Here is a 27,951-nt window from a genome sequence, read left to right as displayed (position 1 = left end):
AAGAGTGAGTGAAATCCATATACAGTGAGCAACGTATGCTACAGAAAGAAAGGCTCTGACAAGGTGTACATGCTCAGTCCATCACCAGTGTAGTGAAAGTGAAGTTTTCTGTGTCTCAGGCTATTAATGAGAAACATCTTTGCATTTGACAAGGAAAAACTCATTTTACACTATCTTTCCATACATTGAATTTCCATAGGTTTTGAAGTCTTTTTCTTCTTGATGCAAGGATCTACAATAATGAAAAACAGGACAATGGTAGCCTACTGTGCCCTTTGGTAATTAATCAGGGTCATCTACTTTTTAAATAAGCTATCGATTTTTTTGAAAGAGGTTAATTTATTTTTAATATCTTGTAGTTTCCTGACAGTTAGTCCTATAAAACTGCTTTCTGTAACCTAAAAAGAATTGGAATATTGCTTATATAGGAGAGTATCCAGAAATACTTCACTAGCAATATGCTAAGATAAATACTATTTATGCTTTTACACCGTGTGTTTTAAGAGAGAGCAAGTGTTTTCATATTCTAGGCCCCAAGATCACTGCCTGTTTTCTAAGCTATCTGGTTTGGAGATGATCCCAAATGAGGCTTATCCTTTTTGAAGTGTGACAGAAAATGACCAGACAGTTTCTTGCTACTTGCTGAGCATACATCCTCAGTCCTTTTTTGCATTCCTTGTTCTGCCTACTTTGTAGCTTTTATATTTATGAAAGAAATTGGTTTTGTCTTACCCTCAGTTGAGGTACTTTTCCTTCAAACTAGAATTCATTTATTTTCTGGGCTACTTCCTCGAGACCCTGTTCTTTGTCTTCATAAACATGGACAATAGCCTTTATCTGATGTTGACAATCAGTTGAGTGAGGAGCAAGTGTAACCTTGTAACTTTTCATAATGTAGTTCAGTAAAGGCTAAGTTTCATCTTGTTTTTTTCCCCAAAAGTCTTCTCCAAGCTCAATTTCTTTTTAAAATTGATTGGCAATTTTGCTTAAAGGGTTGGACAAAGAAGAAAAAAATACAAACCACTCACAAAACAAAAAAAAAACAACAACAACAAAACAAAACAAAAAAAAAAACAACCACCCATGAGCCAAAACACTCAGACCCATGAGGCCATCTAACTAGTAGTGGGCTAAAAAAAGAAAACTCTAAAAAAGCTGTAGGTTTTGGTAACATTGGAGACTCATTGCAAACCACCTACCCTTAAAAAAAAAAAAAAAAAAAAAAAAAAGACACAAAAAACCAAACAAACAAAAAAAACCCCCACAAAACCAAAAACACCACCCACAGGAAAAGGAAGAAGGGGGAGGGGGGCAAGCCTTCTGGAAAGTAACAGGAAAACAAAAATTTTTTTCTTCTTGAAAGAGTTCCTTCATTTTCATCTGACTTGGTCTGATTTCCCCAGAAAGCAAAACATAAGAGAGAAACTACCATTTAAGCCTGTTCTTGTTGTTTAGATGTGTGGGGTAACAGAAATATCTGGCCAGCGTTTGATCCTATATGTTGAGTGAGATAAATGTCTGTGCAAAGAAGTTTTGGGCTAGTCTTCCTGTGAGCTTGCATTAAAACAGAGGTACCGAAGCTTGCACCTCAGTTCATGGAACTTAAAGCTTTTAGACTGAACTTGCTGTTTAACAGTGCATCTGAAATTGATAGAGGTTTTTGAAAAATGAGTGCCTTTAGTGACTGATACTTTTCATCATCTTGTAGTGTAAGTTTAAAACTTCCTCCAGCGTAGAGTGTAAATACTGGTCACGTGTATGCTCAAAGGTAATTCACTTAAGTAAAGGAATAGTTTTACACATGACTAAAATATCTTGTCGGTGTAGCGATGTTTTGACCTTTAAAAATAGGTAACATAAGTAATAAAATACAAGGAAACTTCTCTGGCTGTTATGACTAGAAATTTGGTAAGTCCTACCTCTTCTGCTCCATAACAATGCAGTCTCAACAGTGACTTGTAAAATGTGCAGTACTAGCTTCATTACATTAATTTTGTTGGCCGTTGTGCATATCACTAAAATTTTATTGCAAAGTGATTAGTGCTTGAATTAAACAAAAGGGTTGCAAAATATCTACTATTGGCGTGATTGATATGTTAGACTTAAGCCTCAGTCTGATGTGCATTATCAGGACATCTGAAGAAAATTATCCCTGGTATTCTTCAGAAGACCAGCAATCTTTTTTCTCGAAACCAGTCAGATGCTGTGTAGTTTTTCTTACGTATTTTCTCTTGCCTATTTTTGCTTACAGGTTTTTGGTGCACTAGCATCTGAACCATTTAAAGTGAGTGATGGTTTTTATGGCACTGGGGAGACCTTTATGTTCACTTTTTCTCCAGATTTTGAGGTAAGTAGTAATTACTTTGTATGCTTTTGCTTCCCTCCCTCCCATATGCATTAACCTGAAATACTTACTGAATAAAACTAACATTACATAATCTGGAAAAATTCTAGGAGCTGACCCAAAAATGTCATCATACTAGTTTTTTCCACAGAATCCATAACTGCATAGTAAATTGGTAGTGTTTGCATAGTGAGAAACATATTCAACCTGACTCTTTCATTGTACTGAAGATTTTTCTACTGTTCTAAATTCTGCTAGATGTCTATCTGAAAATTGACAAACTACATCCTTTAAAGGGCATATCATCTAACGAAGCATATTTTCTTGGTGTTTTTCATTGTGTAGAAGTGTCAGTGCTTAAAGACCACCTGTTTTGGAATGGTCTTATTTTAAATAGTATAAAACATACAAGAATTATTGTCTGCATATATCTGTTCCCTGAATCTTCTGTGTAAACTTTGTAACTTCATTAAATTGGTCTCTAGCTACCCATAGTTTGTCTCCACTGATGTTTAGTTTCTTTTCTACCCAAACAAAAAGTTAAAATACCTGAACTTACTAGTCTGTTTTGGGGTTGTTCTCCCCGCCCCCCCCCCCCCCCCCCCCTTAGGTTTTCAAATGGACAGGAGACAACATGTTCTTCATTAAGGGAGACATGGACTCCCTTGCTTTTGGTGGAGGAGGGTAAGTAGTGGTGGTGGGGTTTGTTATGAGTCTGTTAAAAGTGTGCATGTCTGCATAGCTTTGAAAAGAAAATTTTGAATTGACTTCAGTTTGATAGCTCAGGACTCAACAGTTACCAGCCAAGAAAGATTTAGTATGTCAGATGTTTAGCTTTCTGTGTCGAGGAAACTTGAACAGAAGGTTTGTCTTCAGTCTAGTATGGCATCAAGTTTCAGCCTGCAAGGTTATGATGCCTTGCATGCTCTACTTGCCTGTGCGTCTGGTATATTCCGGATGGACACAGGTTATTACGATTCTGAGGGTACGTAAATGTGAAAATTATGTTTAACTAAAGAGGCTTGCACCAAAACTCTTTTTATACCAAGACATGTCAGTGTCTTCAGAAATTATATGTTGTCACCCACTTCCTGCCCCCTCGTCCATGCAAGTGCATAAGCTTCTGGGATGTTTCCCTTACTTGTTATCAGCATTCTCCTCATGTATAAGAGTACTTTTATGCCCTTTTCTTAATACAAATGGAAGGGGCTGAAAACTGAGGAAGTCTGATTAGTTTTTTATTTCAGAATATCTGAAAGAAGGATATTCCCAAACTAATAATAAGGGGGGGTGTGGGGGGAGAATCTTGGCAGCTTCAAATTTATCAGTGCCTATGAGTTACTTGTGTCAAAAAAGAATTCTATAGTTCCTCTTCATTTCTGAATTCTGAATGAAGAATACATTATTAGGTGTAATGCTTATTCCCTCAGTCTTTTGCTTTAATACATTGTCTGTCTTGCAGAGGGGAGTTTGCTCTTTGGCTTGATGGTGATCTCTACCATGGAAGAAGTCATTCATGTAAAACATTTGGGAATCATACACTTTCTAAGCGAGAAGACTTCATTATTCAAGACATAGAAATATGGGCTTTTGAATGAGTATTTAACTATTTTTACAGGGTATTGTCCCAAACCTGACATGAATCAGTGCAGCTCAAAAAATCCCTTGGAGCAATATAATGCACCATTTTACCTTTCTGATTGTTTTTGATTTTGGTGGGGGTTTTTTGTTAAGTTTTCAACGTGGCCATCTAGTTACTATTTTTAAATAGCAGACTTTTTTTCATGCTCTCATATCTGTAGTATACTGTCCTACTTTTTCTAAGCTTTAGACACTTTTACAAAATAAAGAACATGTAGACTAAAAACTAACACTGGTTACTTTGGGCCTTGCGGCCTACAAAATTTTCTTATCCTTACTATAGTCACCTCCCAGGTTTCCCACACACACCTTTCTGCAAACCTGTTAGGGGGCTGCTTCACTGAATATAGGTTATTATTTTTGTATTCAAATTATGTCTATGAATGAAGTTTGCCCTCTGTGAACCTGTAAGAAGAAAGCTGCGTGTGGGTATTTGGCAGCAGTACTGCAGAGATGGGTCTGGACCAATGACAGGTTAATTCATACTGTGCCACAAATAGATGAGAAGCCTAGCATTCCTTCATAACACATACCAGTACACATATGGTGAAGTTAGAAGATATCCTAAGTCAAAAGTGCCACTTGTCTTGTTTATTGTTCATGTTTAGAAAAAGTCAGTTAATACGTGTTCTAGCTGCATGCTGATTGTGTTAAAAAGTGTTTTGCACATGCTGTTAATGATCTGCAGGTTTGGGACAAATACTGACAACATTGAGCTACATGGCAAGGACTTAAAAATAGCAAGGGAATGTAAGAATATGATATTTCCACAAAATCAAAAGGCTAAAGCAAGCAAAAGTTGGTGAACAATTTGTAGCTATAGTAGGGCATTAAAAGTACAGAAACAGATGCATCTTTCTTCAGCATAAAGTGTCAGATATATACTGTTATACTGTTGTAGCCGTGTAGCACATCAGCTCCAAGAATATAGCTTATTCCTGTCCAAAGAACAAAATAGTTGTGGTGTTTTTGAGTGGGTCTATGTTGTAAATCTACAGTTAGCACCAGCTCTGATTAAAATGAGATAATGTACTATAGGTAGACAATATTGTAACTCAGTAGACTCGTTTAATATGCAAACTTACTGTCATGTGACCTCAAAAAAAAAAATGACAGGCTAGAATACGGTTCCAGTAGCTCTTGTCCACTTTTGTAGAAAAATTGATAAGCCATTGTGGCAATAACAGCTCAACAAAACTATTTGTTTCAAAGCTTTTATTCTATGTTCTGCAAAAACAAAAGAAAAAACAAAAAAAAATCCCAAAAAAATTGCTGTTAAGTGTGACAGTGACTGACTTTGTGCTGAAATTTCAGCTATTTCAGATGAACATTGTATATTATCTTGTAAATTAATGTTTAAAGTAGTTTTGTTATTATAGAAAAGTGTTGATTGACGGGTTGCTTATAGCACTTTAAATTATTCTAGAAATGGAATAAAAGCCAAATGGGTTGGCTTAAGTAGATGTAGTTGTATATTATTTCAAAATACTTACATCTCTGGAAAGTTTTAAAAACTTATTTGAAGACAGCTTACTGCTATGGTAATGAGAAAGGGCAGATGTTTCACCTATAATATGCTAATGCTCAATATGAATAGAAGTACAGGGCTTTGTTTCCTGTCTCTATGTATAGCTCTTTATCCTTATTAGAACTTAGTACAATGTGTAGACTAAATGTTTACAAAATAAGGAACTGTAAATAAATTGAAATGGCTTTTCTCCCCTTTGGTCTTCCACAGCAGTATTAATGTCTTTGTGGAGTTAAGACTGATTATTACAACAACAAAAATCCTGTAATGGATTTAAAGTACTATAAGGTCACAGTGATGTATAGCAAATAAATCTAAATATATGTAAAAATAAACATGAGTTGGAATTTATTTAGAAATTGGAGTTCACCTAGAAGCACAAATGCAGGTTACCGCTGTTCATGTAGTAACATTACTGAATACATAGGGTGTATTTGCTCATCTTTCTTGGGAGTTCTGGGTTTTGAAAGCCCAATGGGAAGTGGTGAGAGTGAAATGTGCTGGCTCCAGCCATTTTCAAGAGCAGAAAAAAAGAAAGGTGTCTCAGATTATCCTTGCTGACAAAATACATTAATTAAAGTGCTTAGTCTCTATCCTAAGATTGTACTGCAAATAAAGCATATTTTACATTTTAAAATGCTACTGTGAAGACTTTTATTAAAATTATAGTTTGAAGAATTATACAGGAGCACAGAAAATCTTCAGTAGCTGATTGTTGCTGAGTATTGGACCAGTCTTCAAAAGGCACATGGGGAAAAAAGTGGAAAGGAACAGCAGTATAGTAAGCAGTACAGTAGCAATCACACTTGTATAAATACTAAATTATTTAAGGAACAGAAAGACATTTGAGCTAAATCATAAGTGACTGTGGTAAGTGATGTAACTAGCTGTCGAAAGGATCTACAGAGTAATGCATGTGTATTAATGAAAGACCATGGATTTTATTAACCAAAGGTATAGTTAACTTCTATATGACACATCTAAAAGACCATACAGATGAGATCAAAGGTACTGTCTTGATGCACCTCCTGCCTTCAACTCAATATGAATTTTCTGCAGTATAATTTCTTTCAATCTTTCCTGGCAAGGTTTGCTTCTGTGATTGTATGGAGTTGAGATTTGATATATACTGAAGGCTTTTATGAGCCAAGTTTTGAAAGAGTTGGGTATCAGGAGACTGTCTCAGCATGCAGTACTCGGATGTATTCTTTGACTAACTTGATGCCTCAGATACCTGGGATTCTTACCATGTCATCTTTCAGCTCTAAATCCGATCAATGTTAATTACTCTTTTTGAGTAATCTACAAAAGGGCATGATTTGTCACGTGGCTTGTGCTTATATCCTCCTGCTCACATGTATATACTACATTAGACTATTTTTTTCCCTATAGGTTTTATCACATATGCATAAAAAAGTCTTTGAAGAGGAGTAAAAACTTTTACCACTCACTCTGTTTCAGATTAAAGTAAATAATAATCTTTATTTGGATTCTCCCCAGTATTCCTTTCAGAATGTGAATCTTAAATCTCTCTCATGTTCTTCCTTTGCAAATGAACACGTCATCAGGATGTTTTACTATTGCCACAGCAACAGGGAGCTCGGTTAAGGGACCAAACCTCTGCTCTTTCTCCCCTTAAGAGGTCATGCTACTGCAATGTGAATAGAGCTACGCTGTGCTACTAGAGCGGAGAGTGTCCAGCTGAGTGAATGGTGTACGCTTAATGTAGTGCGTACAAACCAAAGCGCTGCCGCCGGCTGTTCCGCTGCAGTATCGCCAGTGTCGGATCTGTTCAAGCTCTGCTTTCTGCTGTCCTGCTTATCTAGCAAGCTTTGCAATTCTTGTTGAGTTTCTGTTGTAATGGTTACGCTGCTAGTAGTACACATACTGTTGAACGCTGTGCTACGTAAGTGCCCTGGCGTGGTGCAGTGTATACATAGCAGCTGTATGTATACACTGTAGCTTTGGCCACAGGGCTTGCCAGTATTTGTTCTGTGATCAGTGACCGAACATCTCATCGAAAATATTATACTTTCCACTACAGCTAATTTTATTTCAGTAGCCTTCCCTTGTTTTAAAAATGAGCTGTAATACTGAGTTGTGGCTGCACGGAAGTATTTTGAAGGAGGAACTACTGCCGTGGAGGAGAGCTGATTTCCACTGTGTGGGATACACATCCAGTGAACCATCCACTTGCTTCAAGCCACTGCAGCAACTGATTTAAGACCTGACAAAATACAAAGGTTTGAAAGTCAAATTTATTTCTTCTGATACAAATTCCACGCTTTTACTTAAGCATGAAAGCTGCATTCAGAATATGGAAAATGTACCTGGCGGTTCCTACAGAAGAGATGACTTTTTCAATACTGATGAAGAAAGTTTGCTTTCCTAGCAAACTACACAACCCTTGCAAGAGCAACACAAGCCTCAGACAGGAAAATGAGGGAGATCTATTACTTATCAGAAGGAAGTGTTTCATATAAAACATCTCGGGGATGAATATAGTATTTCAAAATATAATGTGGAACTGTAAGCCACCATGAGAGTAACTGGGAGTTGCTAACTATCTCGAAGGTTAACTGATAGGTTTGTCAACCATTGGAACAAGCTGCCCAGGGAGGTGGTTTATTTACCACCCCTGGAGGTTTTTAGATGATTTGTGAATTGTGGCACTCTGGGACATGGTTTAGTGGTGGACTTGGTGATCTTAAGGGTCTTTTCCAACCTAAGTGATTCTATGTTCTGTTCTCTCGACTAAATGAAATGTTGATATTCAAGGAGTAAAGTGCCACTGGTCCATTCTATCACTGAATGTGTTCGAACAAAATTTACAGAAGTTCAGTTCTCTGCTACATTCCATAGAGGAAAAAACAGGAACGTTCCGCATCTCCTCTGTCACTGAATTACACTTCAGCTGGGAAGTTTGCCCTGCAGCTTAGTCTGTCTGGTCTTGCCCCCTAGTATGAGTATATCCATTATATGAAAATGTTAAAGCATAGTCTTGTCCACAGTGACTTCTGGTGGGCATACAGGAGCCTGCAAAAAAAGTCAAATATCAATAGCAGTTGCTCACAAATGTTTAAGTGGATGAAACTTTTATGAATCTTAGCATTACCGTTAACTTAGGTGCAGATGTGCCTAAATTTCAGACATCGGGAGCAATTGTTGCCTCTGAAGTGTGTGCGTAACTTTCCCTAATGAACCTGAAGTAAGATGATTGTGTTGGACTGAATAAACTGCAGGCATTCTCTAAGTCGCTTGTCTGCCACCCTGCACTGTATGGGGCAAGGGCGGTAAAATGCCAGAGCTAAACCTGCTTGTGATCCGGTCAGCACAACCCTTTTTGTCAGTAGGCGTACCACAAGGCGGAGATTGCCCTTGTGTGAGTGTAAACGTGAGTAATACTGAAGTACACCTCTTCAGTGGTATACTACAGTTTGAGTGTTTCAGTACCAAAATACATCGTGCCTACTGTCTCAGGTCAGTGAGTGAAAGCAGATGTATATGATTCTTCATACAATCGTGAGGTGCTCTTGGGCTTTAAGTCACACATGAACAGAAACACTGAAAAAAACATCTGCGGTGAACTGTTCCTCTGCTGTGTTGCCCTGTGGTAGGGTGAGAGTTCTCATGAGCAGAAATAAGTGATTAACACTCATGTGCCTTTAGTGTGTATTCTTGGTATGGGTATTTTGTATAAGGACTGTTTCATTTCCATGTACTCCGAAATCTTGTTCTGGTGCTTTGAATGGAGAAACCTTCATAGGGAAACATTTTAACTGCCTATGAAAAGGAGAATGTACTAATGTTTTGAATCAACTTACCAATATTTTATTTTACAGCATATGCACGCGTCTGTCTTCTCTAGTGTGTGGGAGGAATAACCCAAGAAATGATCGATTAAAGGTTTTATTTATAGTTCATGAATTGTTTTGACAACCAAATTTCCTTAAGACAATTTGGACAGCTATAAAGGTCATTACATAAAGATGTAAAGAATAAGGTAAGAATATGCAGGTCAATATTATGATATGTCAGTATTACACTTAGAGGTCAGTTTTGCAGGTCAGCTTGAATAGTCTGAGAGATCTCAAGAAAACATTACATAAGTTCCAGTGAACCTGTCATAATTATTTTTTTTTTATTCCTTAGATTCACAACATATAACTGAAAAATTAATGAATTACTTAAACTTACAATAGACATAGTAATCAGTTCTTGTATTGGTTACATGAAATATTTGATTCCTTTGTTCATTGGAACTTCAAACTGGAGTACCTGTACTCATAATAAGATAGCAATACTTGTTTTATTACAGGGACAAGATGTTCATACACCTTTTCTTCTGTAAGAACATATTTGCTTTTTCAGTTTTAAAGAATCCTATGAGAAGAAAAAAAAAGCCACTTTATATTCATTATGCAAATTACTTGCCCAGGTATCTTGGTCTGAAACAAATGCTTTTCATGTGAAGCATATTTTTAGTAGGGCAGCTATTTTTACGGTAGTAGTTTAGAGAAACAGTGATGTATATAATCCAGTAAGCATTATAGACCTTACAGAGGTCTCAGATTTGTGCATAATACAAACAATTTTAAGACCTAAAAGTATTAGTTCGTTAGACTTTACTCATCTTCAGCATCACTTGAACTGAAATACATTATTTCAGTGACATCAGAATGGTTCAAACAGCAAATGCTCTAAAATTAAGGCAGTGTTTCTGTGTAATATGAAACACTATTTTCCTTAAAGTTAGTTGGTTTTAGATATGAACACTGTTTTACATCTTTTCTTACAGAGGTATATTTCAGTGGAAGATGCTGGTTGTAGTCGCTTTTTTGCTTTACACAACAGTGCGAGTACCTGACTGGTTTTTATATGTGATATGTTATTTTTCCCTATGTTTCTAAGAACGGTATTTACATGATCAGATAATACATTGCACAACATTGTGTAGGAGGTATTTTCTGCGTGGTTATCTATTCAAAACTTTTCTGTGCACTACATTCTATTGGGTGTTTCCTCTCCAACATCATAACTCTAAATACGAAACTATCTAATAAATTAATTATAGAAATACATTAAATATAAAAACTCATTTATAAAAAGAAGGATTTTGTCTTTGTATATGATATGTAATAGAAAGCTATGTCAATAGTTGCCACAAAATAATAACTGCAGTAGCAGTTTCACGTCCTGCTTGTAAAGGAAACAAATACGGTATCCTTGATTCTGTGTTCAAATAAAACGACTTTTACATGTGTTTAAATAAATTAGTTAGGAAATAAGTGCACAAGATCACTTTCACAGATTAAAAACTTGGTCTCAGCTTACACTGTCATTCAGCTTCTGATCTGGCATAGTTTGTATTCCTGACATCCCAGTTTAAGTAGTTGGGAAGATTTTGAATATAAGAACAAGTAAAAATCAGAATTCTTTTATAGCTATTTATTATAAACAGCTGCTTATATTCAGTATAGAATTTCTCTTTATATTTCATGTAGTAATTAACTGAGGTGTCCTGCAAGGCCTCCTGGTACAGAGAAAAATCCATTCAGATGCTTGCATTATCATGCAGTAGTTAGAAAAGCAATGTCTTTTCTGTGTGGGTGCACAGGGGGGATCTCATATTCAGCGTGCAAGCGCTAATAGCAAGGGAGTAGTGGAAAAAGGTTTTCCAAAACAAGTTTTTCTTGTTGTAGCATGCTTATTTCAGTAAAGTAATTATGACATTATCATCCCTTCCTTGCCATAACATTTCTCCCTCAAAGTGCACCAGGCCATGTTTCCTGGCTCTCATAAGGATTCCAACAACCTTATCTGAAATACGAACGTATCTCTCAAAGAGTTCCCCAAAAGTGACTTGGATCTTGCCGTCGGGCCGTGGCTTAGCCATCGATTCAATGATGAAGCACATATCCCTGATCTCTCGGTGGATATGGGCCTCGGCTCTCTTGGCTCTTTCAGCAGTTTTGGTTCCTTCCTTTGGACGGCCATAGCCTTCATCACCTTTGTGCAGGCGCGTGGACATGGCCAGCTCGTGGTCAAATTCCTCGCTGAAGGGATTCAGCTTCTGCGTTATGATGTGCTGGTCGGCCCATTCTTGCCATCTGTCCTTCAGGCTATTAACAGGGCTGTACTTCCTCTGCGCTTTGGTGCGCGCTGCTTCACTAAGCCTGCTTGCTCTGAAAGACATGAAAAGGGCTTTTGAGCTTTGCATTTCATCACTGAATCATACAGTTCTGCTACTAATCTCTCCTATCGGCTTGGTCACCATGTTTTTCCAGACGAGATGCTAGCCACCAGGTGGCATGAGTTCACCACTTCTAAATGAGTTCTTTGGGGGCTTCTAGTCCACGTTCCAGTTACCACTCAAAAGCGAATTCACAGATCGCAGCTTGAGCCCACCTACACTGCCACCCTCCAGCCTAGAGTTGGGCCCATTTTGACAAACTTTGCCTAGAATGGCTTGATTCTGTAGGGGAGCAAAGCAGTATGTTGCTGATTACCTGCACTCTCTGTACCTTTGGTCAGTCCTGCAGGTCCCTATTTCTGCCTGCCTGGCAGAGCCTGACATCTGCCTGCCCTGATGTGATAGAGGATGATAACTGCAAAGTCTGTGGACTGGGTCCTCAGCTATTCTTGCCTGAGAAACAGAGGGTGATGTCTAGAAAAATCTGTCCCCTGTAAAAGATGTCAATGTTTAAAACAACAACAAAAAGCTAATAGAGTGCAGTAAATCTGCCTATGCTTGTATGTGTGAAGTATGATTCTGGACAAGTATTGAAGTCCAAAATTCACATTCCCACTAGCAGGGTAAAAGCCTGAAATAAACTTAAGGCTATTGCAACTTCTGTCGAGGTCAAAAGATGAGGAAAGTTCAGAGGTCTTACTGGTGGGTGGGTGTGTGTGTGTGTGTGCACGCACATAGCAACATCATGTTGCTGGATGTCTCCAGGCAGACACATTGCTGATACTCTGTCCTCTGGTGGCCAATCTTGCATGTTGTGGGGAAGCTATAGATGGTCTGAGCTAGTCTTTGTGCTGTCCACATTGTCATCATGTCTGTACAGAGCTTGGCTAGGGAGAATGTTGCGCGGTGGCTGTGCCAAAGTAATTTGTTTTTCTAATATTTTTACTCCCTAGAAGGCTGCTCTGAAACCTCCCTCGTAATGCCAGCTGAATATTAACAGTAATCCTGGAGAATCAAAACACAGTTTGCAAAACAGCATAGGGGACTGCAAACCTGCAGAATCCCTGCACTTGGGCATTCCTTGGTTTTCTACTAAGCCTGCTGAAAGAGTAACAGAGATGTCCCCAGTTCAGGTCTGTGCACCAGAAAGAAGCCAGTACTGGGCAGCATTGTAGTGCTAGAAGCAAGAAGTACAGACACTGTGCTGGGGATAGAAGGACTAGGAGAGCAGGACCACTTTTTAGCTCTGGAGTTGCCATTACCTTGGTCTAGTTGTATTGAGGAACTGTATTTAAAAAGCTCCAGAAGACTCTTCCCCATCAGTATGGCAAAAAGCATCAGAAGAACTGAGCATATAGTTGCCAGGTAAGTGCACCTTTCTTCTGTGGTGCGACTGCAAAGTGTCCTGAGAGTAGGCAAGCATCTAGGTGTCTGTAGGTTTGTGTGTGTGATTAACAGATACGTGTTGGCAGGAAAGTGTTAAAATATATCAGTGGAGTAAAGCTGGACAATTTTGTTGTCCAATGATAAACCAGATCCTCCTGTATGTAAGCTGTTGTCACACAGAGAAGGGGAAAGTCATTATCCTTTGTCCCTTGCCCTGAATAGTGGATTCATTGCCCAGAGGAACTGTGGGCACGGGGTTTGGTTATGAAGAAGTTTGTCTCCTGAAACCTGTGCCAGTGCAGTCTTAATTCCAGCTGAAGCTCAGATTGATTTCTTCCCTAGCTCTTCATGTGAGAAGGTATCAGTGAAGGGGGGTTGTAAGCGAATCAAAATTGCCTAGAAGAAGTGATACCAACAGTCTCAGTGGAGCTGATGAGCAGATGCCATCACAGAGGGCTTATCCCCCAGCTACAGCCAGCTGCTCACCCTTCTCTCCAAGGGCCAGACCCCCCAAGAAGGTCCTGGAGCTTCAGTTTCCCAGGTTGAGGGAAAAGACGACAGTGAGTGAGATGATAAAACCTTTACAGAGTTACGCTGCCTCTTTTTCTTTAAGTATAGTAAGTATTCTCGCCTTTTCCTACTGAAACCTTTAATTTTTTTTTTTTCTAGCTGAATGCTATTATCAACTTCCTTACCAGAATCGTCTTCTCACTGGTGAGAAAAGCACCATCTTATCTATCCCTTTGCTTTTATCGTGCCCCGCATGGGTTTTGGAAAAACTTTAATGTTACTATCTTTTTTTTTTTTTAACACATCTTCTGATTTACTCATTTCTGGTGGCTGAAGTGCAATTTTCCCCATTGTTTATCTTAATGACATGGTAAACTGTGTACATGTCAAAGAATTTTTTTTCATGTTTGTACTGCACCTACAAAATGTATCATGGATGCAAAGCAAAGGCTGTGAATGTCAACCCACTTTGGTACAGGTAAAGCATTTCTTAATCAACTAAGTTAACTTGTTAACCAGGATGATCACCTTAAATGTATTCTGAACTTCTAGGAGAACAGTGTCCATGTTCCCCCTGACCCTTTCTGTAGGGGAAAGGTATGGATCCGTTTTCAATGGTGTGAATTTCATATCACTGTTGCATCCCTTTGGCTCCTAAGCAGGAATGAAATGGTGTTTCCTGTGCCTGTTAACATGGGGTTACCGTGCCTTCTGTAAGGAAGCAACCTTATTCCTATAAATATTGCAGCTGGAAATTATGAAAGTGCTAATGCGAGAAAAAAAAAAATACTGACACTGATGCTTTTCTCCTAGAATACAGAGAGGAAAATGGGAGATTTGCTTTAACAGCCATGTACATATGGCCTTTTTAAAGAAGATTAAGCCACAATGAAAGGTTCTTAAAAGTAGCAGGCTAAAATAATGTATTCTCGGGCTATAAAATATTTTTTAAAAAAATTACTATTTAAAAAATCCAGTCCTGATAACAACACTGTAAATTCAGAAAATTGCTTTTGTGTCAGATTTCAGTGGGAGAGAGCTGTAACTAACAAAAAGGGTGTTGTTTCAAACATTTACACCTCAATAAATATGGCTAATCATTTTTTTCATAGGTAGCAGCACTAAAATTAGACACATAAGGAAAATACAAAGTTTGACAGATAGTGGGTTTGCTTCTACTATAGCATTTTTAGTGAGCCACTTGTTTTAATTGAGGTTATTTACATACAATACTTGCTGCAAACACATCCTCTTTTCCCATTGTATGTGGGAAACTTTGTTTTGAGGTCCTAACTTCTGTCAAAGGATGGTACACACAGCCTCTTCCGAAAGCAGGGGCCACAAACTTTCAAGCTCTCGGTTACTGGAGAGCTTTTTTCACTTTGGCTATTAACCATTTGCTCCTTGTGAGAGATGGCAGGTCAGCTGTACAGCAAAGCACCATTCTAATCCCCAGTCTGAATAGTTAAAATAGCTCTGCATTCAGATGGCTGTGCTAAAAAGTACCATATGGTTGAAATCCATGACTATGTGAGTCGTAGTCTAATGCTGGTCATGGTAAACGCTTGTCAGTAGTGAGGTGTAAAACCCAAGCAGTGGGAATGGTACAGCCTGCCTGTCTGCAGAGGGATCACAAAGTCTGTTTTGGCAGTTTCATCAGTGCTGGTCCCAGTTTTTCATTTCTGAAACGGTAATTAAGATACGGTATGAACATATGGGCCCTGATCTCTTGCTTATGCTCCCTTGCTCACCCTTTACACACAGGCCAGTTGGGCGGGTGAAAGCCCTGCCTCCTTGTCTCAAAGTGCCGCCCGCTCAGCTCGTGCTCACGTTGCACACACGCGGGTGATGGATACAGAGTGGAAGCAGTGGAGACTCGGGGCCCCACCACAGGATGCTTCCTGGTAGGAACTTATGTCCTGGTGTTCCTCCTTGTGGGCTCGGGCAGACCAAGCTCTGGCAAGCCCTGCCTCAGTTCAAGCTTCGCCACCAGCTGCCCTCCCTGCCCAGTGACGCCAGCGGGCAGCATGTGGGCTGCACCGAGTCGCAGCTCAGCGCCCACTAGCCTCGGAGGCTGTGCTCACTCTCCTTCATCACAATTTTAGAGCTGGATGTGAGGTTTTACACCAGAACAGTTCAGGTTCAACCACACATTCCTTTCTGCTGTTTTTGTTCCAGGATGTTACCAAGTTTGTAAACCAGAGGGCTGGAGCAAACAGCATGCTACATCCATAACAGCTGCCTACAGTTTCCCATCTTGCAGCATTGGACATAAGGATCTTTTAATCTTTTACCAACAGAAGAGTGATTAATTAGTTTGGCATCTGCCCATTGGCAAGTCTGGCCGCAGCAGAGCTGTTTGCAGCTGTCTTCTGGAAAGGTGGTCCTGCTGGAGATCTCTGGGAAAGGAAACTGCAGAATTTCTACCAGACTGCTGTTCCTCTGCTCTTCTGGGTGACTTCCCATGAATTGCATGGCTATGGCTGAACACCACTTGTTTACTGCCTGGGCTCCTAATTTAATATGTACCTGCTATTAGTAGTAATCTTCAAGCATAAGCCTCTTACTGAAAGAAGTATTACTCAAAACTGTCTGATGCTATGAATTTGCTACTTAACTCAAACTTTTAACTAGAACCTGTAATAACTCCATAGGTAACAGATTCTGTTTCCTTTTTCTTCACACAATTTACAGGCATAAGGAAGTCTATTATAGCATGATTCAAATCAATCCTGCAGATGCTGAGGCAGTCGGGATGCTTTCTAATGTAAGTCTGGGGTCCCAGCTCCTGTGAAAGCTTTTATTCTTTGACTTGATGAATTCTGAATCTGTGGAAAGCTTCCAAAGAGAAGCAGTCAACCCAGCTTTTGTTAAGATGCACTTAGAAGTAATTCCTGCAAAGTCTGTTTTGGACATTCTCTGCAAATTCCTCCTGAGAATATTTAGGTTTTATACTAAACAAAATAATAAGTATTTGGAAATACTGTTTGTCAAGTATATTCCTTTAGACTTAACATTTGCTGAAATAAATGAATAGCTGTGGGCTCTTGGCGAGGTAAAAATTGTTGTTCTGAAATATGAACTAAAGTATTAAGAAGTAAGTAGTCATTTCCATGAACCAGTAAATCCAGTGTGAAAATTAAAGATAATTAACATTTCCCAAACATAATTTCCTGTGATTATATATATATCACCTAAAACCCAAGGCTACAGTCAGATGTTGTTGACTAACTACTTAAGCACAGAGAGATATGTGAAAGGTTTCCTGGATTTTTGTTTTTTTAAAAACTTTTTTCAAGAATAATGGTTTCTCTTTGACCATTTCCTACCATTTCCCCCCACATCTTCCTCGTGGAAACCTGTATATGTCTCACAGTCCCATGCTGACCATATGTGATAACCTAATAAAGATGTTTTACTTACAAAGATGGCACAGGTCGTTTAATCCTCACAGCTGTCACCTCTTGGTCACTATCTTCTTGCTCAAGTTTGTCCTCTGCTTCCCCATAGCCACTGTCCTCTGCATCCAGGCTGCCATCATGAGACTTAAGCAGCAGTTCTTCCTTAGCCCCCTCTTTGTCCTCTTGTTCCATCTGTTTCCAGCCCTTGGTCAACTCTGATACCATGTTTGAACACTTTCTCCTTATCGTTGGAGATAATTTGTCACTAAGAATTTTATCAATAGCACTTGATTCTTCTTTGAGCTTGGCTGTCTCGGAGCTGCTATTCTCATATCTTTCACTGAGGAGGCTAACATCCCCTCCTCGTTCGTAGGCTTTGCTTACAACTGTTTTTGTCACCTCTTTGCTTTTAATGCTGAACTTTTTGAGGGCTTCATCTGATTCCCTTGAATTTTTTTCAGCATCTCTTATCGTCACTGATTCCTTTGCTATGGATTTTTCGTCACCTTTTCCTTGGTCCCTCTTGACAGATGGAATTGTCCATTTCTCAAAGGATCTTTCTTGTGCAGGCTGAGCTGATGAATCTTCTGCAGGGGGGGCCCATCCAGGGGGCTCCTGGGCTTGCTTTACGTGGTGGTCAGATACCCACTGCTGCCAGCCTCGCGCCAAGCTGAAGACTAGGCTGGCCATTCGGATCTTGTGGACAGCCCTTTTCCCAGGAGTAGTACCCGGCTTTCCTTCAGGAGCCATGTTGCTGTCTGCTGCCATGCTGGCTTTTCCCCTTCTTATGCTAAGCACCTTCTGAATGAACTTCCTGAAGTGAATAATGCCCTCTGAAGAGAGCGACAGAGATTTAAATAGCAGCAGGAGCAGTTTGTGCCCATGGAAAATATGTGAAACACTTCTCACAAAGATACAGTATCCTCAGTGTTACGGAGGTCTTTTTTTAAAACGCAGGGTTGCATTTCATCACAGCAGATGAATGATGCATGATGCAAACAGGGTGACACAGACCTGTGCTGCAAATAGTGGGAAATTAACAGCTCCTTTAGTGCCCCCTTGCCTGGGGCTGTTCAATTCTCAATTTATTGCCAAGGGTCTTGTTCTTCTAGAAGTGCAGAACTTGGGTTAGATGTACTGAACGGAGTGTATGAATCGGATAAATGTGAAGTGCTGGCAGTTGCTAACAGCTTTGGCCAGAGTAGAGACTCCTCATCATCACAAGTAAATAGCGGTCCACGTCAAGGAGTGTAAAACCAGAAGCAGGCTATGAATGAGAATTTTTTAGATGCATTTTCTACAAAGGTGCTAGGTGAATTCTTCTTACTGCTCATATGTCCAAGGAAATTCAGCTTTGTTAATTTTTTAAAAGGTGTTTATGTGCTCTGTTCCCAGTCATTATCTATTAATGTCCATCTATTTAGAACATACCTTCAGGGGGGTCTGGGAACACTATCGTGTTTGGTGTCAGTTCTAAGGATGAAGGAGTCACTCTCTCTAGTCTGGGGATTAATATGGTAAGTCTGACTCGATCAGATGGATGACCGATCTCATAGTTTTAGGATTTTGAAAGAATAAAGTATAACCTATTTAATTCCTGACTGCTTTTCAAGACAGTTGTATATAAAACTTGGTGTTTGCCTATGTATTACTTACAGCATAATTATGTTTACTACATACAATATAGAAAAAATTCAGTTTCCTGGAGTGTGTTCATACTTGAATTTGTAAAATTTTTTAGTGAATTGATACATCAATTGTTAGATAATAATAAGCAGACATTTTCTGAGATACCATCCTGTGATACTTCATTTCTTAGTATATTTCCTAAATAGGAACGCAAGATGTCATTGCTTTTTCCATCCATACCTTGCAGCTTACAGGGTGACCTGCGACACTTGCCATACGGTGCTCTGAGGCATACTGAACTTCAAGGAATTCTGCTGGCTTCGTTGGTGTTACGTCAGAGATAAATATGGACTCTTGGTATTCTGCCGCCTTCTCTCTATTAAAGGCCGAGCTCTTTGAAGTAGGTTATATCATATCTAGCTCTTGTTTAATAATGTAAGACTATATCATACCTTTGACTTCTAGGCAGAATTCCTCATTAATCTGTGGGGTCATTGCCTCTTCAAAACTGATGATATAATGTAAGTTAGTGTTGCTATTAGGTATTTCTTCATGTATTTATTTTAGAAAGAAATGTGTCGCCTCTGTGGACTGTACGATCTTGGTTACTACCAACTGCATCATAACTGTGAAAAGACATTGTGATGCAACTTGATTAAGAAGCATGTATTACAAACATTTATTTTGGTGGCATTTTAAGGCTAATCAGGAATGGGAGCTTCTTGTGTATAAAAAGTACATATACTCATGCATGTATGCTCACAGGGTGGTTTATGTTCCCTAAGATACAAAGAAGATGCAAGTGAAAGAAGAGAATAATACATATGCGAACAGGAGTATGACAGCAGCTCATTATATCATTCCATGTGATTTCTTGAGTATAGGGGTGGGCAGGGCTTTAGGAATGAGATGAAAGCTAAATACAGAGGCAGGAGGTGAGGCCAGGGAAGGAGTGCAGTGAAACTTAAGTAACTGTGGAAAGACAGTCATGGACTGTAAGGCCAACAGGGATGCCTGTTGTAAGGTAGGATCAGCTCTACCTGCATGTGTTCAGGTTCCTGGTTTACCTGTTCTTAACGACTACCAGCAGTACATACTCCCCACTCTGCCTAGACAATCTATTCCAGTGGTTAACTGGCTTAAATAAATCATTTTTAACCTTCACCTATGTCACAGCACCTTAAGGCCCTGTCGCTGCCAAGAACAGACAAATCCCTACCCTTTCTGAGGCAGCCTTTCTTTGTGAAGACTGCTGTACTCCTCCTCAATCTTCCTTCCGGACTTTTCTTGTGTTTTTGTGATCCTTCATCACACTCTTGCCAGCTTCTGGGCAACGTACACTAGGTCTGCATCTTTCCTCAAGTGCGATGCCCAGAATGGTGATGGTATTCTGGTTTAAGTTTGCCATGGTGCGGAAAAGGAACAGATGTCTTGTACGTTGTGCTCCTCGTTCATATTCTACTTGTAATCCCCAAAGTTGCCAAAGACTTTCCTGCTGAATAGCTGTATGTATTCACAGAGCTGACTGTTCCTTCATATGTGACCATCTTTGTTATTTGTGTTCTAATTGGTTCAGATAAGTTTTTCAATTTGTCATGACCAATTTGATTTTTAATCCCTGTTCCAGTGTTCTTGCAATTTGATTCATATTTCATAGATGTCCCATCTAGTCCACGTTTGGAATCACAATTGAAAATAGCAGGTAATTATAAAGTAGACTCAGTTAATAAGAACACTCAATTTGATAGAGAGATATTGCTATTTATTTTTATGTGGATTTCCAGTTAAATTTGTACTATTTCAATGAATTTTGCATATGGCATAAAAATTAAAAAAAAAAAAAAAACCCAACAAAAAAAACCCCAACACCTGATCAGTATCAAGAGGTGTAGCATCTGCTGCTTTTGCCTATCTTTGAGGGTTGGACCAGATGACCTCCATTGGTCCCTTCCAACCTCAACCATCCTGTGATTCTGTGATCTTCCAAAGACTGCTACTTGGCTGTAAAAAAAAAAAAAAAAAAAAAAAAAAAAACACCCAACACATTAAGTTTGGTTTAATGTAATTTGTAAAATCAAAATTGTTTGTAACTGTCCTTTTTACAAAGGCCTCTGCTAGGTTTATTACTGTAATTACAGTTGAGGTTCTTGAACACTTTTACTTTCATGCAGTCTTTGCAAGAAGTTGTTTTGAAAGTCATGGCATTAGAAAAGAATTGCATTCTTGAGGAATGTTTGGAAATTACAGCACATTTCAAAGAACTTGTTAATAAAGAGCCTCTTTTTTTTTTTTTTAATGGACTTGACCTCGGTGTACTGGTCATAGTTCTACAGACCTAATGTTTACATAGTTTAAATAAATGACAACAAAAAGTTACAGACTAATGAAAAACGCCCAGATTACAGATCTAAACTACTGTTAAATCCATCTTGCATGACAATATGTTAAACAAATGTTTAAAGTGGTCACTATTTTAAGCTGAAGTTATAACATCACAGGCTTCTCCAAAGTGCCAGTGAAACTTTAATGTAATTATTCTGAGGATAACTATATTTATGATGCTTAATTTTAAGGTGTACAATGATGTTGCCTTGAAAGTGTTGAATGGTGCCTTATTTTATATGATGTTGCCAGCAAGAAGTTAATCATAAGAGAAGTATAAATAATTCCTGAGTCATCCACTGAGATTCATACTTGGAGGGCTGCATACTTTACAAATGTTTTACTGCATTAAAAATAGAATTTATTACTTCATAGCTTTTAATTTTAATTCTTAGTGGAATAACAGGCCAAGGCTACACCTAAATTTCTGTGCCTAATCTCCCTACTGGCACTTAAAAAGCCAGCCCTTAGGGGACAGGTATGTTTTAGGTGGCCTGAGTATGGACCATATTTTCTATGTGTCTTCCGTACCTGACAGGGTCACAAAGTATACTCCAATGCACAGCAAGGTGTGGTGAGACTGACTGTGTCGTGGGCTTTCACAAGTTTAAAAACCGTGCTTGAAGTCAGAGTTGAGAGACCATTTCTTGCAGAAGGTATATAGGAGATATAGCAACTGGAGAAAGTAAATAGATGAGCAGGATCGATGCTTCATTTGAAAGTTGTAAACTCCCTTTTCCTTGCACCTGGCTGCCTACAGTTCTGGGATTTTAATCTATCTGAACCTCTAGACAAGACTGTACATGTTCCTAGGACCTTGTTGTTGTTTTTCAGTTGCTGCATTTCACTTAATAGCTCTGATTTCCTAAATCCAAAGTTATGAAGGACCAGCTGAGAGGCCACCAATGACAGTGGTAAAAATTGGGATGTTTTTGTTGTGTGGAAGGTTTCTTTCCCCCCTCAATGGATTATTCTTTGTATAGTTATGTACTATTTTAAAATTCTTTTATTTTCTGTCATGCTGCGAAATATTAACGGCCTCTGGGAGACCAGTTTGTCTTTTTTTTTTTTTTAAGGATGCTTATTTTAAAAGTAGGACCATATCCTTCATCCATTACTTTACTTTGTCAGACATTGAAATAAGTTATTCAATGTTTTTGATGCCTTAAAACAAGGAATTTAATTTTCAACCAATTGTAAGTCTATGCAAGATGCTATCTTCCTCCTCAGAGTTAGTGGTGAATAACAAGAACAAGCTGTGTTTCATGTAAAGTATTACCAGCTGCTATTATCGATAGGAACCTTAAGACTGAATTTTCTTTTCATCATGATGCTGTTAAAGTACGCTGTGTAAGAACATCATATGTTGCCAGTGATGACAGAAAACCTGGCCATAGGGTTAGTGTTCTGGATTTCCTTATTTTTGGAGTTCACGTCAAACATAACACTTCTAGCAACAGTAACGAGCAGCTGTGTCCCGTTCAGCATGCAGTTTCATGTACAATCCAGGTGTCTAAGTCCTGAGAAAGTGACCGCTCCTGAGCCTTTGGACTACTGGGTCCTCTCTGGCCGGCCATTAACAGAAGGCAGTCTATGCATTCATTGGTGCCATTTGTTGTGATTGCATCCTGTATATAGCCATAGTCTTTTTTTGGTGAAATTCTGTTGTACTGAGAAAACTATCCCTATGTAATTAAAAGGGAGTCTTGAATCTACATTTCATTATGTGTCATTTCAGTGTTCAACAATATGAGAGATCAGGGCTTATTCATGAGCTATAATGACAGCTCTGCTTTGTGAAGAACCCAGCAAAGCCCTAGTCAGAGTCAGGGTTGAAAGACTCCTAGTTGTGGAAGGGTAACGGGAGGAGAGGGAAGACCCACTATCCAGTAGCAGCAGCTGTAAAGAATTGTAGAGCATAGCCCCAGAGCTCCTCTCGCTCTAGGTGAGACGGACTTGAGTGCAAGCCAGCCAAATAATAGAAAACAGCCCTGAACTGGCTGAAGATGAGAATTCAGCATGTCGCAGTCTGGCAGAGAGACCTGGCTGCTAGAGCTGAGAGAAACCCAACTCAGGATGCAAATGCATACATCTATCTTCAAGTTCCTATACAAGCCCTGCTACTGACGTGACAAAACTCCTTGCTGTCTTGAATATCTTACTCTTCTAAAGTTGTCTTCACTTTACAGAAGAAGAAAACTAAGATCAGGATGTAAAGCCTCAAAGCATTTGACACTCTCTTCCTACTTTTGCATATAGTACCCACGGCTTTCCTTGGGAGCTAGATGCCTGCAAGGAATCCATGCAGTTTAATCAAATTTATAGGGGAAAAGAAAGTGAATGTAAGTTCAGATGCTTTTAGTCCCATTGTACCTTCAAGCATTAATACGTCTTGTATCTGAATGTCTGTAGGGAGTGAACAGAAACAAGTTAACAAGCAGTAATGAAGCGATTTCATTTAAAAGTGTAAGCAGACATCTGCAGGAAATCATTTGCATTAGGCATTCAGTGCCGTTTGCATTATGAGGAAATTTCTGAAGATCCTGAAAATGAGATAGCCTTTAAAAGCTACCTATAAATATGTTGCTATCCAAGTTTATATTGATCATATCTCTTTGTCAGTGAATGGTTACCTTTTTCTGATAAGAAAATTATTTAATATTATGAGCAATTTAACTTTAAGGTTCCAACTTGCTCACATATCTTAGTTTACAGCTTACCAAGAAATAGTTTTATGGCTTCAACAATATGACAGTATTGGCTGCTACTGAAACCTGTCCCTGAGCAGAACATTGGACAAGAGGAATTTAAAGTCTTCACATAACTTTGCAATATGAGACGGACGGGAGCCATACCAGAATAGGAGAACCTGAAATCAGACACCTAGATGTAATGTGATAGATGATAGATGTATTTTAAACATCTACAAGGAAGAAATAACAAATGAAAAAAAAACCCAACTAAAAGCACAATTTGGTATAGACAAATTATATATTACAGAACAAGAGATAAGAGGTATAATCCAATCTCCATCCTCCACCTATTAATAAGGCAGTGTTCCCATATGTTATGGTTTTCATTTTTTTTTCTGTTAAAATTAACTGCATGCTTCTGTTTATTGGTTTTGTAATCTGTTTCTCAGATTTGAAGGTGGCAAATAGGACAGGAAAAAAGAATTTTCAGTTTTCCGAAGATTTTTCCTTTCAGAGACAGTGTGTTCTGGTTAATTAGAGCAGTACAGAGCAGATCTGAATGAATAACTTTGAGTGTTGGCTTCATCATTGGTCTGTTTAAAGTGCATTTACTTCCAGGTATTACCAGGTGTGCACCTCTTTGTTCTCCTTTATTAACTTTACAATCTACAAGTTTTATTTAAGATCTGACAATACAGAGTATAAACCATATGGTTGTGCCATTGATGCATATAGTTGACCAACCACAGGTTTTTTAAGGATCGTTGAAAGTTTACATTTAACTCTGAACAGAGTTGATAATTATTGTCATTATATTTTAAGTCTTGCAACTTAAAAAAAGAATAGTCTTAGTTTCCGAAATCATAATTCAAGGAAGGAGCAGTAAACAGACAGGAAGTTTTAGGAAACATTCAAACACAGTAAAACCTACATATAGAAAGAGAAAATGCAGAAAAAAACAGTTTATGTATAAAATAAATACAATATTTCATTATTTGCTTTGAAGTGTTGTAATTCAGGATCAGGCTTAGATCTGAGGAAACAGGCCTATCTCAGTATTTTTTAAGTATTTTACTGTAAAGATTTTTTTAAATATTCAGTGGGGGAAATACCTTGTATTAGGCAAATACTGCATCTTTTAAAATCTATCAATTAGCTAAAGCAACTAGCATATCTTCAATGCCTCCGTCAAAGTCATGCTCAGCTATATTGTTATTCCATATTTTTAAAGGTCCCGATGCAAAAGATTGTTTGGAACAAGTGACATTATGGCCCAGGTTTGGAGATATCCGTGGTAGAAAACAGGAATCCTCTTGGCTAGTTCATCACGATGTTTCTCATACTACAGGGGATCTCATTTTAAAAGTGATACTGGCATACTGAAGCTGTATACTGTGGCTGTGATTCTTGACCTTTGGGTAATGCAAACGAAGTCTCCCGAGTGCTGTCAGCTCTGCCTGCTCCCCCCGCCCCCCCTCCCGCTATTGCATTCCACTGCAACAGGCAGGACATACCGTTATTTATTAGTTCTCACTTAACCACCAACTGCTTTAACAGCATGCAGCTGTGTTATTGTTACTAGAAGTAGACCCCTAACTTTGCTTGTCTTTACCCGAGTGAAAGTCCCATGGTCAGTCTACGAGAGGAGTGCTGCTCTGTGAAGTTACTTGCATAAGCCCGGTTGACATTAGGTGTCAAGGAGTGAGTGATGGGAATTGCCAGGAGACCAGGTGATATTTACGCTGTCATATGGGTATTTCCATGGCTCACAACTAGGCATCAATTGCCAGGGAAGTCAAGAGCTGAGATTCCCAGGGCTCTTTTGGGATTAGTTTTGATCAAAAACTTCAAAAACATGTTAGATTAAGTTACATGGCTACCTCATTTTTAAACTACTCTTCAGACGTCTGCCTTTTTTCTTACATTACCTAAGAGCAATTAATGATTAAGATGTAAAATTCTTTGCAAGAAGGAGATGAGAGCAAAGGAGTGGGATCTGGAGGTTTATGCCCCATGACATTATTTAAATCTGCCCATCATTTGATTCACAGTGTGGGAGCAAGCTGTGTTTTCGCCTTGGACACAAGGATGCCTCGTTGCTGGTAGCAGTACCCAAACCAGAATGAACTGTTCTGGGAGGGCGTCACAGGTATATCAATTCAGTTCTCTCATCAGCTTGGTGTGCTAATTGTGTGGCTTCCTTATGCTCTGCTTAAGCACATGAACAGGTACGCTTATTAATCCAGTGTATGATTTAGAGATTTCAAATATAGATGAGTGTTTTAACAGAGATTTGGAGAGAAAAAAATCGACTCGCCACCATGTTTTTTGACTGAACCAAGTCCACTTCCCTCACAAGTGGTGTCAGCTGTTTGAGCACAGAAAATTTGAGGAGGTGGTGAATTTTCAAGAGTGGGTTTTGGTTGTTGATAACGCATGACTGGTCAGCTTGAGATGTTTTGCTTCTCAGGCAGGTAAACTGGTTCTTGCTGTCACTGAATTGGGCCTTTCTAGCTCATCCCTACATCACTAGTCACTGCTGACTTAATCCAGTGTTGTATATCTCCGGACACGGTTAGGAGTGGGGTTTGACTGAACCATAACAACTTCAGTGTTCTTTAACAGCCCCAGAATACAGCCTTAGCTTTTCTAGCTCTTTTCTTAAAGAGAAAGAAGAAATGTATGCTTGCATTTGAAGAGTGCTATGGTACCCACAGCACTTAACTGGGTACGGTAATTCTGGAACTATTGCATTTGCCTTTTTTTCTCTGTGGAGCCTGTTAAGGTTTGTGGCAGAGGCCAATGGATCTGCTCCTGAGGGCTTAACAGGTTTTCCAATATCAGTATCAGAAACTGAAAACAGAAAAAAACAGTATCAGAAACTGAAGTCAGACATAAGTAATCTAATTTTGCTCTTTTCTCTTAGCCAGATGATTGCGAATATTTTTTTCCCCTGAAATTGCTGCACTCTATCAATATTGGTCTTTATTTCTCTCTTGGTATTTCTCTTCACATAGTGATTTATAAAGTTCCAGCTTTATTCAGGAAAGAAAGAGAAAGCAACTGGGAGATTTTGAATGGTAGGAGGGAGGTAATAAAGATAAAAGTATTCTCATTGTACGCTTTGAAACCCACTGGGAATCACATGAGAAGCATTTCAGTGAACAGAATCCACAGGCAAAGGCTGGCAGCAAGCAACGCACTGAGCCAGGATACCTGCTCGCAACCTCTCTTTTAAGGGCTCTCCTGTTTTGTGAGTTGAATAATAAAAAAAGGTAAGATCTAGTCGAGCCCCAAGGCTACAATATTCTACATGTTTGGCAACCAGCTTAGGAAAAATCCGTAGCAGGAAATATATCTGCTGTGTGTACGTTAAAAGTACAATAAAAATAGTTGGATGCAGGAAGAACTTTTCTCATTGTCATTGTTTTGGGGGGCTGGTTGCAAGCCTTCAAAGGCACTTTCTCCTGAGATTCACAATGGAGATACGTGAGGGAGGCCTTGAGCTGGGATGAATGCTCAGTGCAGCTCCCACCTCTCCACCTCTGTTACCAGTTTCTCCCCACGTTGTGCTCTCATGAAGCACACAGTCTTCTGGCTTCTTGTGCAGCTCCTCCCTGCTGGTGCTGCTCATGCGTCCTGCCTGGGCTGTGTTGTGCACGTGAGACTGGATCCATGTAGTGGCTGTGCCCAGCACTGGGAGCAGAGTTCATGGTGCCAAGCACTGAAGGTGTTTCAAGAACATCGTGGGAAGAGCCAGGTACCCAGAGCAGGGGTCCACAAGAACTGGTCAGCTGAGGAGGTAAAGGGGAGGAAGACATTCTTCTACTGATCATTACTGAAAATTTTTGATTCTGAGCTGGGTACTAGGAATAATATTTAATAGTAAATAAAGTAGGTTAACAATACAGAAGAACTTCTAAAGGATGATTTGATTTGTATGACTGAGCATGATTTTATCTAATTTTATCTAATCTTCAGTAAATAGTTGTACGGGGCGATTGTGCCTTTCATGTTTGTGGTATTGCCTCTAGTTTGGGATGGTTCCTTGACATTTATTAAAAATCTACCAAAGACTAAAGTCCAGCTGTGAAACAGTACTTTTAGGAAATCTCAGTATTAGAAACAGATCAAATTGCTGTAGCTCTCCTGTTTAAAATTTATTATACTTTTTCTACATACAAGCAACACTGGATGTCTTACTGAATGCATATTTAATGTTTTAACACAAAAAGCAGTTCAAA

At 39.0% G+C, this 27,951-nt stretch overlaps 2 protein-coding genes across 10 annotated transcripts in view; one reads left to right on the top strand and one right to left on the bottom strand.

Annotated features, from left to right (window-relative positions):
- Positions 1-5,848, top strand: part of OXR1 (oxidation resistance 1) — a 290,302-nt gene extending 284,454 nt beyond the window's left edge. For all 9 annotated transcript variants that reach the window (XM_056331091.1, XM_056331087.1, XM_056331090.1 and 6 more), the window contains 3 exons: positions 2,252-2,347; positions 2,955-3,028; positions 3,807-5,848. In XM_056331091.1, the coding sequence (XP_056187066.1) occupies positions 2,252-2,347; positions 2,955-3,028; positions 3,807-3,942 (306 nt within the window). In that variant the 3' untranslated portion in view covers positions 3,943-5,848. The remainder of the gene's footprint in view (positions 1-2,251; positions 2,348-2,954; positions 3,029-3,806) is intronic.
- A 2,355-nt stretch (positions 5,849-8,203) lies between these two features.
- On the bottom strand, positions 8,204-27,690 carry ABRA (actin binding Rho activating protein). Its single transcript, XM_056331095.1, has 2 exons — positions 17,026-27,690; positions 8,204-11,698 (listed from the first exon to the last, which is right to left on the bottom strand). Exons 1-2 carry the CDS (start codon positions 17,769-17,771, stop codon positions 11,221-11,223), a joined length of 1,224 nt encoding a protein of 407 aa, XP_056187070.1. The 5' UTR covers positions 17,772-27,690; the 3' UTR covers positions 8,204-11,220.
- Positions 27,691-27,951: the final 261 nt, after the last annotated feature.

The sequence above is a fragment of the Falco biarmicus genome, chromosome 3, assembly GCF_023638135.1.
Source record: "Falco biarmicus isolate bFalBia1 chromosome 3, bFalBia1.pri, whole genome shotgun sequence".
Taxonomy (NCBI): Eukaryota; Metazoa; Chordata; class Aves; order Falconiformes; family Falconidae; genus Falco; species Falco biarmicus.
This window is presented reverse-complemented; position numbering and strand designations above follow the sequence as displayed.

Coding starts and splice junctions, on each gene's coding strand:
- ABRA (XM_056331095.1), bottom strand. CDS start 17,771: ATGGCAGCAGACAGCAACATGGCTCCTGAAGGAAAGCCGGGTACTACT. Junction 11,699..17,025: donor AAACGACCTGTGCCATCTTT/GTAAGTAAAACA, acceptor CATGTCTTTCAG/AGCAAGCAGGCTTAGTGAAG.